At 42.3% G+C, this 13,654-nt stretch overlaps 1 protein-coding gene across 4 annotated transcripts in view; it reads left to right on the top strand.

The window, feature by feature from the left end:
• FHAD1 (forkhead associated phosphopeptide binding domain 1) overlaps positions 1 to 13,654 on the top strand; it is a 68,619-nt gene continuing 54,965 nt past the window's right edge. The window contains exons 1-5 of one of the 4 annotated variants that reach the window (XM_048825096.2): positions 1 to 218; positions 2,129 to 2,211; positions 3,340 to 3,451; positions 5,190 to 5,396; positions 12,605 to 12,878. In XM_048825096.2, coding sequence (XP_048681053.2) covers positions 3,356 to 3,451; positions 5,190 to 5,396; positions 12,605 to 12,878 — 577 coding nt within the window. In that variant the 5' untranslated portion in view covers positions 1 to 218; positions 2,129 to 2,211; positions 3,340 to 3,355. Of the gene's footprint in view, positions 219 to 290; positions 533 to 2,128; positions 2,212 to 3,339; positions 3,452 to 5,189; positions 5,397 to 12,604; positions 12,879 to 13,654 lie in introns of those variants that run through there. The other 3 variants (XM_048825091.2, XM_048825093.2, XM_048825092.2) reach the window with 3 other exon arrangements.

Raw genomic sequence — 13,654 nt, 5'->3', positions numbered from 1 at the left:
GGGGTGCAGCCCTAGGCCGTGGGGGGCCGGCCGGGTGCCTGCCCGGCCCCGGCCCCGAGCGCCGGGGCGGCCTCCCCGCTCCGCCTCCGCCTCGGTTGCCTCGGCGACCCGGGTAACACAAGAGGCCTAGCACCGCCTCAGGCCGGACCAGGCGCGGCCTGGCTCGATGAGGGGACGCCCCCGGGGCCCTAGCGCCGGCAGCGGCCTCGGCAGCGTTGGTGAGTGGGGGCGAGCTGGGGCTGCGGGCGCCCCAGTGCACGGCCCAGCCCGAGGGGCTATTGCAGGGACTCCCGAGGGGGCCCAAGATGGAGCAGGCCCCCTCTGGCCTGAGGGGCAAGACTCCCCTCGCCCCCTCTGGGATGACTGGTCTCCTTGGGGCCCTGCCACCCCCACCCGGCGAGGCTCCCGCTGCCCCGAGGGACCCCACTGACCCCAGGCACGCCCTTGTGCCAGGCCGCCACTGACCTCGAGGAGACACCGGGCAAGGCTCCCACTGGCATGGCCAGTCTCCTTCGGCACGACCCCCGCCGAGGTGAGGGGCCTCCTCGTGTAGTAATCCCACTAACTCCACTGCCTGCATCGTGCCAGGCTCCCATGGAGCTCCACAGGGGTGCCCGCCCCTTCCCACCCACCCCCGGGCGAGGTGCCCACTTACCCAAGAAACCCATGTCGGTGGCATCCCTCTTGCCCCCAAGGGCCTTGTGGAGAGGAACGGTGCCCTGTGCTAAGCCATCGCCACGCGATTAAGGGCTCTGCGGAGGATAAAGTGTTGTTTCTGAGACTCCCTGGTGCAGTACGGTACAGGATGTTCTGCGGGTGGGCTAGAAATCTGCCAGGGACACAGGCTGCAACTCTACACAAAGGGTTACAAACAATAGGTGCGGTAGTGTGTGTGAGATCCAGCATATCGCCACACAAACAGCTTCAAAACTAAGGCCAGGCCTATGCACGAGATTATGTACAGGGATAATTATATCTGGTAGGGGGTGTGATATAGTTATACTTGTCAAACACCTAGTGTGGACACAGTTATACCCATTCAATGATGCCTTATTCTGTTATAAATTATTATTCCACTTCCTGATAGGAATAAGCTGTCCTGGTATAAGCACATTTATACCAGTATAGCTGAATCCCCACTAGGGGAGTTGTACCATTTTAATTATAGGTTTCAGAGTAACAGCCGTGTCAGTCTGTATTCGCAAAAAGAAAAGGAGTACTTGTGGCACCTTTGAGACTAACCAATTTATTTGAGCAGAAGCTTTCATGAGCATCCGATGAAGTGAGCTGTAGCTCACGAAAGCTTATGCTCAAATAAATTGGTTAGTCTCTAAGGTAACACAAGTACTCCTTTTCATTTTAATTATAGTTAGAGCAGGACAACTGAGTTAAGGTTGACAGACACCAATGCACTGTAAAAAGCAAAGAAATAAGCAGTCTAGTGATTCATCACCATGCTCTGCTTGCTAGTTTCCCTTCTCACCCTTGGTTATTGCCCTTCTACTACCCAAAGCCCAGAATTCCCCCACACATTATCCTGAGCCAATGGCTCTCAACCTTTCCAGACTACTATGCCCCTTTCAGAAGTCTGATTTGTCTTATGTACCCCAAAGTTTCCCCTCACTTGAAAACGACTTGCTGACAAAATCAACATAAAAATACAAAAGTGTCATGGCACACTATTACTGAAAAGTTGCTTTTACTTTCTCATTTTTTCATATACTTATAAAATAAATCAATTGGAATATAAATATTGTTCTTACATTTCAGTGTATAGTATATAGAGCAGTATAAACAAGTCATTGTCTGTTTGAAATTTTTATTTATATTAAGTTTGGTAGTGCTTTTTATGTAGCCTGCTGTAAAACTAGGCAAATAGCTAGATGAGTTGATGTACCCCATGGAAGACCTCTGTGTACCCCCAGGGATACATGTACCCCTGGTTGAGAACCATTGTCCAGAGGAACCAATGGCCCCTTGAACTCTGACCACTTTTCTGTAGAAACTTGAGATATAGCCCTCCCTTGCAGGTACACATATCCTAGAATATCCTCTCTCCACATGATTTTTGCATGATTATGTATCCCTTGGACGCCACATAAGCTGCCGCCCTTCTGCTTTTCCACAGCCTCGTGAGAGGAAGTGGGGCAGCATTGACTCCCAAACCACTCTCTCTGCTTTCCAGCAATGGATCCAATGATGATATATTAGGTTAGTGCATGTAGCTTTACATTTGGAGACCTTAACAGCTCTTCATGCCCTCCTTCAAATTATACATATTAAACTCTGCTGCACTCTCAATATTTGCGTGTAATTTTCAGTATCATAGTACAAGCTTTTCCAATGATGTGTAGCTTTAGTTTGTTTGCTAATTGGTGTTATTCTCATTCCTGTCTATGGATATAAAAGGTATGTTTGTATATAGTGGAATACAAATGAATAGTTTCTCCAGTGCTTCTTGAACGGAGGATTTGTCATAGGCTACATGGGCAAATGGTTGTTGGAGAACCTTGTTTAAAATTGGTAGCACATCACTGATGAACTGTGAAATGCATTTCAAAATGATGTGCAGAACTTATACCAGCAGAAGTATGAGTTCTGTGCATAGGGCACTTGCAGGACTGAACACAAAGTTTTTAAGCAGAATTGATATTTTACAGATGAAATTCACTGTGGGAGGTAGTGATCTTTTTGGTGTGATGTCAGCTGCATAGGATACCAATTTTGCAGAGGATACACAAATTTCTCACCCTGCTGTGAATGTTAGACCTCCTAAAGTGACACTGTCAGCTAGTCTAGGTTGCAAGTGGGGAAACAAATTTACAAAGAAATATTGGTAATGATGTTTTAAAAAGGTCAATAAAAGCATTTCCTTGTTTGGATCTAAATATTTTCACCCTGCATAAAACCCAAACATTGCAGCATCTGTTAGTGACCGAGAAACTGAACTTGACCAGTCTCTAGATGCCTCTCAGTCTCAAAATGAAGTTCTGAAAGTATCCAAATAGCATGAATGGTATAAAAAGTAAATCAGATATTTAAAATTCTTTCTGTCTTAGGATGGGATTTGAATTTTAATGATAAATGGATGCCTAACTCTCTCAGGCTGTCTTGAAAATTTGTTTTAAATTTTTTTTTTTTTAGTTATACAGGGTAGAGAATTTGTCTTTAATTTTAATTTCAATCTGACAGCATCCCTGTAAATAAATTACGATATTTCTTCTATGTTATTTGATACTGTTCATTTAAGCTATTTAAAATGTTTTGACTGTAGTAATTGCAAAAGTGCATTGGATAACACTTAGAAATTGAGTTTTTTTTAAAAATAAAACCTTACAGATAAAAAGAAGAGACAATGAAAGCCTTTTTAAAAAGTTCAGATGGTGTTTTTATGCTGAGAGCAAAAGTAACTACTATAGGAAGACATGAAGATTCAGATCTCGTTCTGAAGGTATAAGCATAAAATTTATTTTCATTATTATTCTTTACAGCAGTTACTCTTACTTAACTTCATTACCCCATTTATAATAATTCCAGTCTTTCTTAGTCAGCAGTGATTTATTTGATTTCATTTAGAGCAACAGGGATGAAATGGCAATTAGAGAACCTGTTTAAATATTTAAGTTAGACAACCAAAAGAGAGAGGAATTATTTGATATGGGTTAGGGTCATATAACATGAAGCAACAGCCTGAAAACAGCCTCCTAAAAATAGGAAAACTTAACATAGACATTAGGAACCACCAGTTCAATTAGACAACTCACTAATTTGCCAAGGAGGTTGCCTAAGAACCATCATTACCGGTGTTCATACATGAACTAGCTCTAACACTTAGAAAAGGATAGGGTATTATAGAAAATTATACCTCAGTAGTGCTGGGGACTAGATCCAAAGCCCATTGAAGTCAATGGGAATCTGTCCTGTGACTTTGGTGGGCTTTGAATCAAGCCCTATGTGAATAAGGGTTGGATCAGAATGTCATTTTACAGCTGTTTCATCTGTGATTAAGTTTAAGATCACAATTAAAAATCGTTCCTTTTCTGAGATTAGTTTACTAAAAACCACAGATGTCTCTACACAGGAGGGTTTTTAAACCATGAGCATACATTAGTGTAGCACTCTACAGTAAGTGTCAAGGATGCTTTACACTACAGAGAGGAAAAAAGACAGGTTCTTGCTCCAAGTAGCTTACAATCTAGGGTCCTGATACTGCAAATATTTGCATATGTGAGTAGTAGTCCCACTGAGTTCAATGGAAGTACTAAATGTGCAAAAAAGTTACTCGTGTTTTAAGTGTCTGTAGTATTGGGGCCTAGGTTGGATATGAAATAATATGCTATAGAGAAAGATCACAAGAAGCAAGGGGGAGGGAAAAGTTCTTAAAATCATACCTTCATTATTATCATATGCATCTTTCTGTAACATCAACAACAAAAATGATTAGGGGTCTGGAACACATGAGTTATGAGGAGAGGCTGAGGGAACTGGGATTGTTTAGTCTGCAGAAGAGAAGAATGAGGGGGGATTTGATAGCTGCTTTCAACTACCTGAGAGGTAGTTCCAGAGAGGATGGTTCTAGTCTATTCTCAGTGGTGGAAGAGGACAGGACAAGGAGTAATGGTCTCAAGTTGCAGTGGGGGAGGTTTAGGTTGGATATTAGGAAAAACTTTTTCACTAGGAGGGTGGTGAAACACTGGAATGCGTTGCCTAGGGAGGTGGTGGAATCTCCTTCCTTAGAAGTTTTTAAGGTCAGGCTTGACAAAGCCCTGGCTGGGATGATTTAATTGGGTATGGGTCCTGCTTTTGAGCAGGGGGTTGGACTAGATGACCTCCTGAGGTCCCTTCCAACCCTGATATTCTATGATTCTATGATCAGTTATCCATTTTTATTGCTGGGATCTTGTATGTTTTGGTACCTATTCAGATGACCTGTCTGACTTATAAAATGCAAAAATGTGAAGCTTTTAAAAAAAAATCTAGCCATTGAACAAAATAAAAAAAAAATACTGTATCTTGCATAATAGATGAGGAATCAGCAGCCATTTTGACTACCTCTGAGCCAAAACATATTATGGTATGAAATTAGCCAGATGAGACAAAGCAAAATAAATCCCAGCAAAATCCCCATTGCGATCCATAACTCTGGGAAATTCTTTGCACTGATTTCTGAAACTGTTATCTAATTTCAGTCTATAGGTATTGAAGATCACCATGCAGTCATTGAATTCAGTGATTCAGAAAGCAGCTTTGTTCTTCAAGATTTCAACTCTCTTCATGGCACTTTCGTTAATGATTGCCATATACAGAACGCAGCAGTGAAAGTGGGTGCAGGGGATATTCTGCGCTTTGGTTCAGGAGGAACATCCTATGAGCTAGTGATAGAAAACACTTCTCAGGTAATGTCCCATGAGTGGATAACATCTTCCTATTTTGTAAGGTAGCTGCATATGAGTGTCTGCTCCAGGGGTGACATTCTGGCCCCTTTGAGGAGTTTTCACCCAAGACCTTTTAGAAATTCCTTTTTTAATTAATTTGTTCACCCTCTTATGCCAATGTAAGAATAATGCAGAGTGGAACCTGACAGATATGTAAAATCTAGAACTGAGCAATGGACAACACTCCTTATTTATAAAAGTAAATATATTGATACAAAGAATGGAGTGAAATGTTTAGTAAAAAATGGGCTGAAATTGCGGAAGTCTGACTGGATTTGTTAATCATGTGACTATACCAAATGACCATTTCCTTGGTCCTGTTCAGTACCTCATTTCTCAGGTAAATCTCCCTTTGACATCAAGCTACAGTGTGAAATAAGCCTCCAATAGCTATGTATTTGGTTACATTTAAAACCCAAACATATTACTATATTAATATACCAGAAAAACAAAAGCTAAAAAATTCTGCTTATTTTATTAGTTGTTTCCCTCTCTCATGTTTCTACCTCTTGTAATGTCTGCATTTCTGGTCCTTTTTTCCATCCCTCACCTTGTAGTTCTCACTCATTTTCAGTATTATTATGTACTAGAGGGTCACACACCAGGGACTCCTTGCATACCTCCATTTCTCACTCCACAACTCGCTGTTTGGTGCCTTCCCATCCTCCTCTGTTTCAGGGACTCTGTGTCACTTCTGCCAGCACCAGGGGATCTGTGTGCCTCCCATTTCTCCTGTTCTGTCATTCCAGGTTCTCCCATTCTCCCCCACACAAACCAGTGGCTCTGGGTTTATCTCCATTTTCACTTCCCCATATGCCTTTCATCCCCATCCCTCCCTGCCTTTTCCCCTATGGCAGGAGGTCTGTATGCTTCTCCTTCTTTCACACTGGCTCCATCAGTCTCCCACCACCACCAACAGAGGCCCTCTGCACTATGACAATTGGGGGTCCCCCATCTTTCCTGCTGCCAGGGGAATGAAAGGCCCCAGGGAGGGTGTCTGGTCCTGCCTCTGGTGCTAGGTGCGAAGCCATGGGGGGTGTTGGAGTGTGAGCTCACCCCAAACTCACCCCCAGCAGCTTCTGTGCTGTAGTGCTGGCCTAGCTCCCTGATCCAGCCCATTGGCTCTCCTCACAGTGTTCAGGCAATGCCCCATGTCTGCGATGCCCTGCCCCCTTTCTGACCCTGTTTATTTTTTCTGGTGGCTGAGGAACTCCATGAGATGGGAGCCCTGTGCAAGTGCACCCAGTGCATATTGGTTAATCCAGGCCTGACACTAAGGGTTCTGTGTGCCCCTCCATTATGATCCCATTGTGCTAGGTGCTGTACAAACAGCACAAAACAATGGTCCGTGCCCAAGGAGCTTCTTTTCTCTTCCTTCTGTTTTTCCCCCTCATCCTTCTCTTTGCATGTTCCCCTTCTCTGATACTCACTTCCTTAACTAGTACAGTGGGTGTACTTTAAAAGGTTTTATTGCATTGAGAGATATTGCCGGTTCCAGCTGTAAACCCTGTTTTAGGTATAGGTAGGTATGTGTCACTGACCATGAAATCTGGTCTCCCCCTGTGAAATTTCATCTTTTGTGTACTTTTACCCTATATGATACAGATTTCATGGGGAAACCAGCGTTTCTCAAATTGGGGGTCCTGACCTAAAAGGGAATTGCAGGGGAGTCGCAAGGTTATTTTAGGGGGGGTTGCGGTATTGCCACTGTTACTTCTGCCCTGCCTTCAGATTGGGGTGGCTGGAGAGCAGTAGCTGTTGGCCAGGCGCCCAGCTCTGAAGGAAGGCAGTGCGCTGCAGGCAGCAATACAATATGATACCACCCTTTACTTCTGTGCTGCTGCCTTCAGAGCTGGGTGGCCAGAGAGCAGCGGCTGTTCACTGAGGGCCCAGCTCTGCAGTCAGCGGTGCAGAAGTAAGGGTGGCAACACCATACCAGGCCATCCTTACTTTGCGCAGGTGCTGGGCGTGGTTCTGTCTTCAGAGCTGGGCTTCCAGCCAGCAGCCACTGCTCTCCAGCGGCCCAGCTCTGAAGGCAGCAGCATCACCAGCAGCAGTGTAGTAAGTAAGGGTAGCAGTACTGCAACCCCCCTCCAATAACCTTGTGACACCCACACACACACAAAGGCTCCTTTTTGAGTCAAGATCCCTACCCTTACAACACCATGACATTTCAGATTTAAGTAGCTGAAATCATGAAATTTACGATTTCTTTAATCCTATGATCATGAAATTGATCAAAATGGACCATGAATTTTGTAGGGCCCTAGGTATAGGGCATGCATCTCAAACAGAGAGACTCTTTCAGAAATAAAGTATGATAATTGTACTTTAATCACAGCCTAGACATCTTACTCAGGTTTTAACATTTTATTTTTCAAAAAGTCAGCATAGCTAGATATGGTAGTGAGGCAAATTGTTTTCCGTTTGAGACGCTTTCTCTCTCAAAAGAGGGGGAAAGAAATGTTCTTGGATTCATTGTGAGAGGGAATTGGAAAATAAGAGGTCTTTAGCTCCACCTGCTGCACAATCTCAGGCCCTTCATTGAGAGGTTGTATAACCTCCTGGCTTTTTCTCCGCCCCCAAATGCACTAGGGACAAGAAAAGTTAAGCCTCTAGAAAACTCAGAAATATCTCCAGTTTTTTCTGATTCTTCTTCAGAAGTACAGAGTATCCAAACTGGAAAATTCCCTTATCACGATGTGTTTTCAAAAGTTAAATGGTAAAAATAACAGATTATAAAAACGGTTACCTTTTGAAAATTGCGCTTAAAAATTTGCGCTTTCAAACTCAAAAGTATACCTGGATTATATGTGATTACTTTATTAGCAATAGTATCATTCATGTCCTTAACATGAGACAGGCATCCAGCAAAGACACCATGTCACACCACAACTCTTGAACGCAGTGTAAAATAAAAGCATTCACATGTATAGGAAATGACATTAAAAAAGGAACTGTAGTACTCCTGTCACCGGACAGTCAGCTAGTATCACCAAGATTTCAGGCAATTTATATGGGAAGGAATTGATAAGAACCTGTAATACTTTTATTGCTCTGGGTCTTGAAGATCTCAAGAAATTGGAGATCTAGAAATCTTCCTTGAATAGGATAAAAAACAATCTGATAGATTCAGGCTTGTCTTTGGAGACATGTCTCCAGAATTTGGGAAGGAGTGTTCAAATGCAGCAAGTAGCAAAGGATGTCGCAATAGTTTGTATTCCCATATTGCAAACATAGAAATGCTGCACTTCAAATAAATAGTCAAGGCCTAACTTTCCAAAATGGGTGATTTAATGGGGTGACATATTCTATCACTCAGACTAACATTGGGCACACAAAATGCACATTTATATTAACACTTTGCACAGTTATAACTCATTCCATCACAGTATCTTAAAGTGCTTTACCAACATATAATAATTAAACCTCATATGCCCCCTGTAAATTAAGGAAGCATTACTTCTATTGTATGGGTAGGGAAACTGAAGCAGGGAGCTGTTCAATGACTTATTCAAGGTCGCAGAGTGAATCAGTGGAGGAGCCAGGAGCAGAACCCAGAAATTCTGGTTCTCAAACCTGAGGTTTAAGCACTAGGCTACATTTCCTATACATAAATTAGATTTCAGAGTGGTAGCCATGTTAGTCTGTATCAGCAGAAAGAACGAGGAGTACTTGTGGCACCTTAGAGACTAACATATAAATTATAAATTAGATTGTAAATTCTTCTGGGCAGGGACTGGGATTATCTCTGCTGTGTGTAGAGTGCCAAGCAAAATTAAGCCCTGATCTTGGGCCTCTAAGCACCACCTCAGTACACATAATAGTCCCAGAGTGCCAATTTGAGTATCCGGGTGCAGATTTTGGATGTCCTAGCCCAGTTTAGTAGTTTGGACTCTTCTCCCCAAAGATACACAGAGAGCTGATAACTGAAGAGAAAAATCCTGATTCTAGGTGGTGAAACCAACTTGATGAACTAATGCAGTTAGAATTCCAATGCTGTGGCAGAAAAACTGTTTAAATAAAGTTTGTCCACAGCAGAACATCAGGCATTTTCATTTAAAAAAATATGTACAATACATACTGACACAGAAACAGCACAACGGTGCCTTTTTAAAGCTTCAGGCTTTATGATTCCTTTTTGATATAATAGTTTTGATGTTTGACATTGTTCACTGTAGAGGATAAATCATGGTTAAGTTTCAGTGCACCAAGTACTTACTATATATATAAAAAGACGATTGTCCCTTTTTTTAGTATTAAAAGTGAAACAATTTTTTAACTATAATTGTATAAGATGTTAAATTATTCAATCCTGAACAAAACAAATGTGTAGCCCTGAAATTACAAATACATTTTAAAGGCAAATAAAAGCCTTTTTTTTTTTTAACCTGTCAAGATCTGAGCATCACAAACACCTATACAGAGTGAGGCGCTGCATTCATAATGCTGCTTTAGGTGTGTATGATGTTATCATTCTTGCAGGGGAAACATTGGACCTTGAAATTGGGTCTGGGCAGGTAAGTAAAAGAGGACATTATTTTCACATTGTTTGCTTCAGATTTTATTTATAATTTTTTAATTCATGCATGCATTTTGTTTGAGACTTAGGATCTTTTTTGTATGTATTTTAAAAGTATTTCAGTTCATCTTAAGTCAGTGTTTCCCAAGCTTGGGACACCGCTTGTTCAGGGAAAGCCCCTGGCGGGCTGGGCCGGTTTGTTTACCTGCTGTGTCCGCAGGTTCGGCCAATCGCGGCTTCCACTGGCCGCGGTTTGCTGTGCCCGGCCAATGGGGGCCGCAGGAAGCGGCGCAGGTCGAGGGACATACTGGCTCACGAAAGCTTATACGCAAATAAATTTGTTAGTCTCTAAGGTGCCACAAGTACTTCTTATATTTCCACAGTGTCACAGAGCAAAAGATAAACTCTGAGGAGTCAATTGCTAATGCCTCAGTGGTAAACAGATTTAAAAGAATAAAACAGACAAAATATTGTTGGTTTCCCAAAGTGATTATATTTTTCCAGCTGCAGCTAGGCCACAATCAAGAGATTCTTTGAGTCCAGCCTCTTCCTTTGCTTGGAAAATCAGTCATGTAGTGCAGACCTGTGTCCAAAAAGGATGGGTTAAAGAATGATAGTTGGAGGAACACTGAAGTCCAGGGAGCAATATTAGCCTTTGCCTGAAAACTTGGGTGGCTGTCTAGAGAGATACCTGACTCACCCTTTCTGTGGAAGGATACTAGTCTGATGACCAAAGCACGGGCCATACAGCTGATAAACTCAGGCTCTCCCCTTTCCAAATTCTGGGACTTGTCCTGTAGCAAGAGAAGTGTTGTACAGCATGCTTACTGTTTGCCAGTGGAGTCATCCCTTTGTGGAAGGTCCAGCTTCTTCTAGAGGTGGGTCAAGATCACTTTAGATAAGCTATTACCAGCAGGACAGTGGGGTGGGAGGAGGTATTGTTTCATATTCTCTGTGTGTATATAAAGTCTGCTGCAGTTTCCACGGTATACATCTGATGAAGTGAGCTGTAGCTCACGAAAGCTCATGCTCAAATAAATTGGTTAGTCTCTAAGGTGCCACAAGTACTCCTTTTCTTTTTGCGAATACAGACTAACACGGCTGTTCCTCTGAAACCAGTGTTTAGTTGTGGCTCAGGATTAGGGTTGGGTTCAGGTTTAATGCTGAACCAGGGATAGGGTTTGGATAGGATGGATCATAGCTCACAAGACTTTGGCAGTTTTCATCAGAATTCAGTCACAACCAAACTGGAAACTAGACCTCTCTTGATTTTGGATCTGACCCAAGACTGAAACCACAGGCCAGGTTTGTATTCCAGGGCAGGAATATAAACCCACAGCATGAAATTAAAAGGAATTGGAATTCAGAGCTTCAGTTTTGGCTCATCTCTACAACAATTGAAAGGTGCTCTAATTAACAGATAAGCATGCAGTGCCCTACATAATTTCTCTGACATTTAGGGCTATCAGGCTGGATAAATCTGATTTCAATCCAGGTGTCCTCATGGGGATTTCAGAATACCAAATGACAGATTAAGATAGGGGTTCTCAAACTGGGGATCATGAGCCCTCGGGGGTCATGAGGTTATTACATGGGGGTCGTGGGCTGTCAGCCTCCACCTCCAAATCCCGCTTTGCCTCCAGCATTTATAACAATGTTTAATATAAAAAAATTGTTTTTAATTTATAAAAGGGGGTCGCACTCAGAGGCTTGCTGTGTGAAAGGGGTCACCAAGAGAAAAGTCTGAGAACTGCTGAAGAAAATAGCCTTCAGTTTAGTCTCCTGTCCACAACACAGTGTTGTTGCTCACAAACTATTTGCTTAACCACTTTATTTGGCATAGTTTCCTTCATACAATTACCCCAGGGTAGAAACGTTTATTCAGTTTCTCTGAACATGGGTTTGCATCCATTGTCTCAAAGTGAAACTTTGCCAAAATGCCAGGATTTTGGGTTGAAATCATGCAGACCAGAGGTTTTCATATGAAACCATAACCCAACCACAAGCTTTATGAATACCTAGCCAGATTTGCCTCCAAAGATCCACAAACTTGATATGATTGGTACAAACCAGTATTGTGTGTGTAAAGGAAGTTTGTGCTTTGTAGTCTACTAGAATTCTTAAATCCTGTCAATAATATAATGGATAAAAGAGAACCAGTTTGACTTTTACAAAGCCTTGACAAAATTCTGCACAAGAGTTGATTAAGAAACTCAGGCCTTGGCCAGTAGTCACTTAAGGACATGCCTAACTTTAAGCACACGAATAGTTTGAAAGACTTCATTTAATTGTTGTCATAGCAAAGTATGCCAACAGAGCATCGGGGTGAGTTTTACTAGTATTGATGTTGTACAGATATTCCTGTATGATCTGGAAAAAAGGTGAATCAAGAGGTGGCAGATTTTGTAGATGACAATAGTTTAGAGAAGACTCTGAAGAACTACGAAAAGACCAAACAAAGCTAAGTGATTAGGTGGCATGATGAAAGATGAAATTCAAAGTTGAAAATGGCAAGGTGATGCAGGTTGATTTGAATTTTTCTTCTCTTCATACATATTGCAGTATGTATTAATATATAACATACACACACTGTATTAAGTAATTTTTTCCCACCCTCTGTACAAGATTGCATTTTTTCCCCCTGCAGATGTCTTGCCCACCAATGAAACATCGCACAGCATGGCCAGGGCAGCTTCAGTTAATTTCAGAGATAAAACTTTACACCCCTTCAACAGCTCCTCCTCAGCTTCCTTTCCTCCAGTCTCAGCACCCATCCAGTGTTCACAACAGTTGGATACATGGAACAAATGGAACTACACCCCATCCACCAAACAGAAAAAGACCTGTGAGTGCTTGGGGGAGAAGTATGACTTCTTCTTTCTCTCCAGATACTTTCAATAGGCCTACTGCAGTCAGACAAGGTATTTTTTGGTGCTTTCATTATTAATCCTTTATATAGCATTGCACAGTAGTAAAGTTGATCATGACTTCCATGCAAAATGATGTTTTTTCACATGTATCTACTTGTCAGTCTACAGAAGGATTGACAGGACCGATTCTCCTCTCACACTAGTTTCACAGGTCCACTGACCTTGTTGGAGATACTTCTGACTTACATTGGCAAGTGACAGGAGAATTAGGCATGCAGACCCAATCCAGTGTCGATGGAGTTGTTGCATTGTCTTCAGTGGGCATTGGATCAGGTTCATAGTATAGAATTGCTGTTTAGTTTTCAAGTACATAAAAGGTTGTTGCAAGGAGGAGGGAGAAGAATTGTTGTTCTTAACCTCTGAGGATAGGACAAGAAGCAGCAGGCTTAAACTGCAGCAAAGGAGATTTAGGTTGGACATTAAGAAAAACATCCTAACTGTCGGGGTGGGTAAGCAGTGGAATAAATTGCCTAGGGCGGTTGTGGAATCTCCATCATTGGAGATTTTTAAGAGCAGGTTAGACAAACACCTGTCAAGGATGGTCTAGACAATACTTAGTCCCGCCATGAGTGCAGGAGACTGGACTAGATGACCTCTCGAGGTCCCTTCCAGTCCTGTGGTTCTATGAAAGTGTAACTTGCTCTGTTACTACTTACTGTGTTTTCCATTGGTGATACATTCAACTGTTACATCTGGTGGTTGGAGTAACTTTGTTTTCTCTTTTGATCTGTGGTTATCAGCCGTTCTCATTGGGAGTGAGTTAAAAA

This window comes from Caretta caretta, chromosome 18 (assembly GCF_965140235.1).
Source record: "Caretta caretta isolate rCarCar2 chromosome 18, rCarCar1.hap1, whole genome shotgun sequence".
Lineage (NCBI taxonomy): Eukaryota > Metazoa > Chordata > Testudines > Cheloniidae > Caretta > Caretta caretta.
Note: the sequence above shows the minus strand (reverse complement) of the source record. Positions and strands in the feature narration are given on the sequence as shown.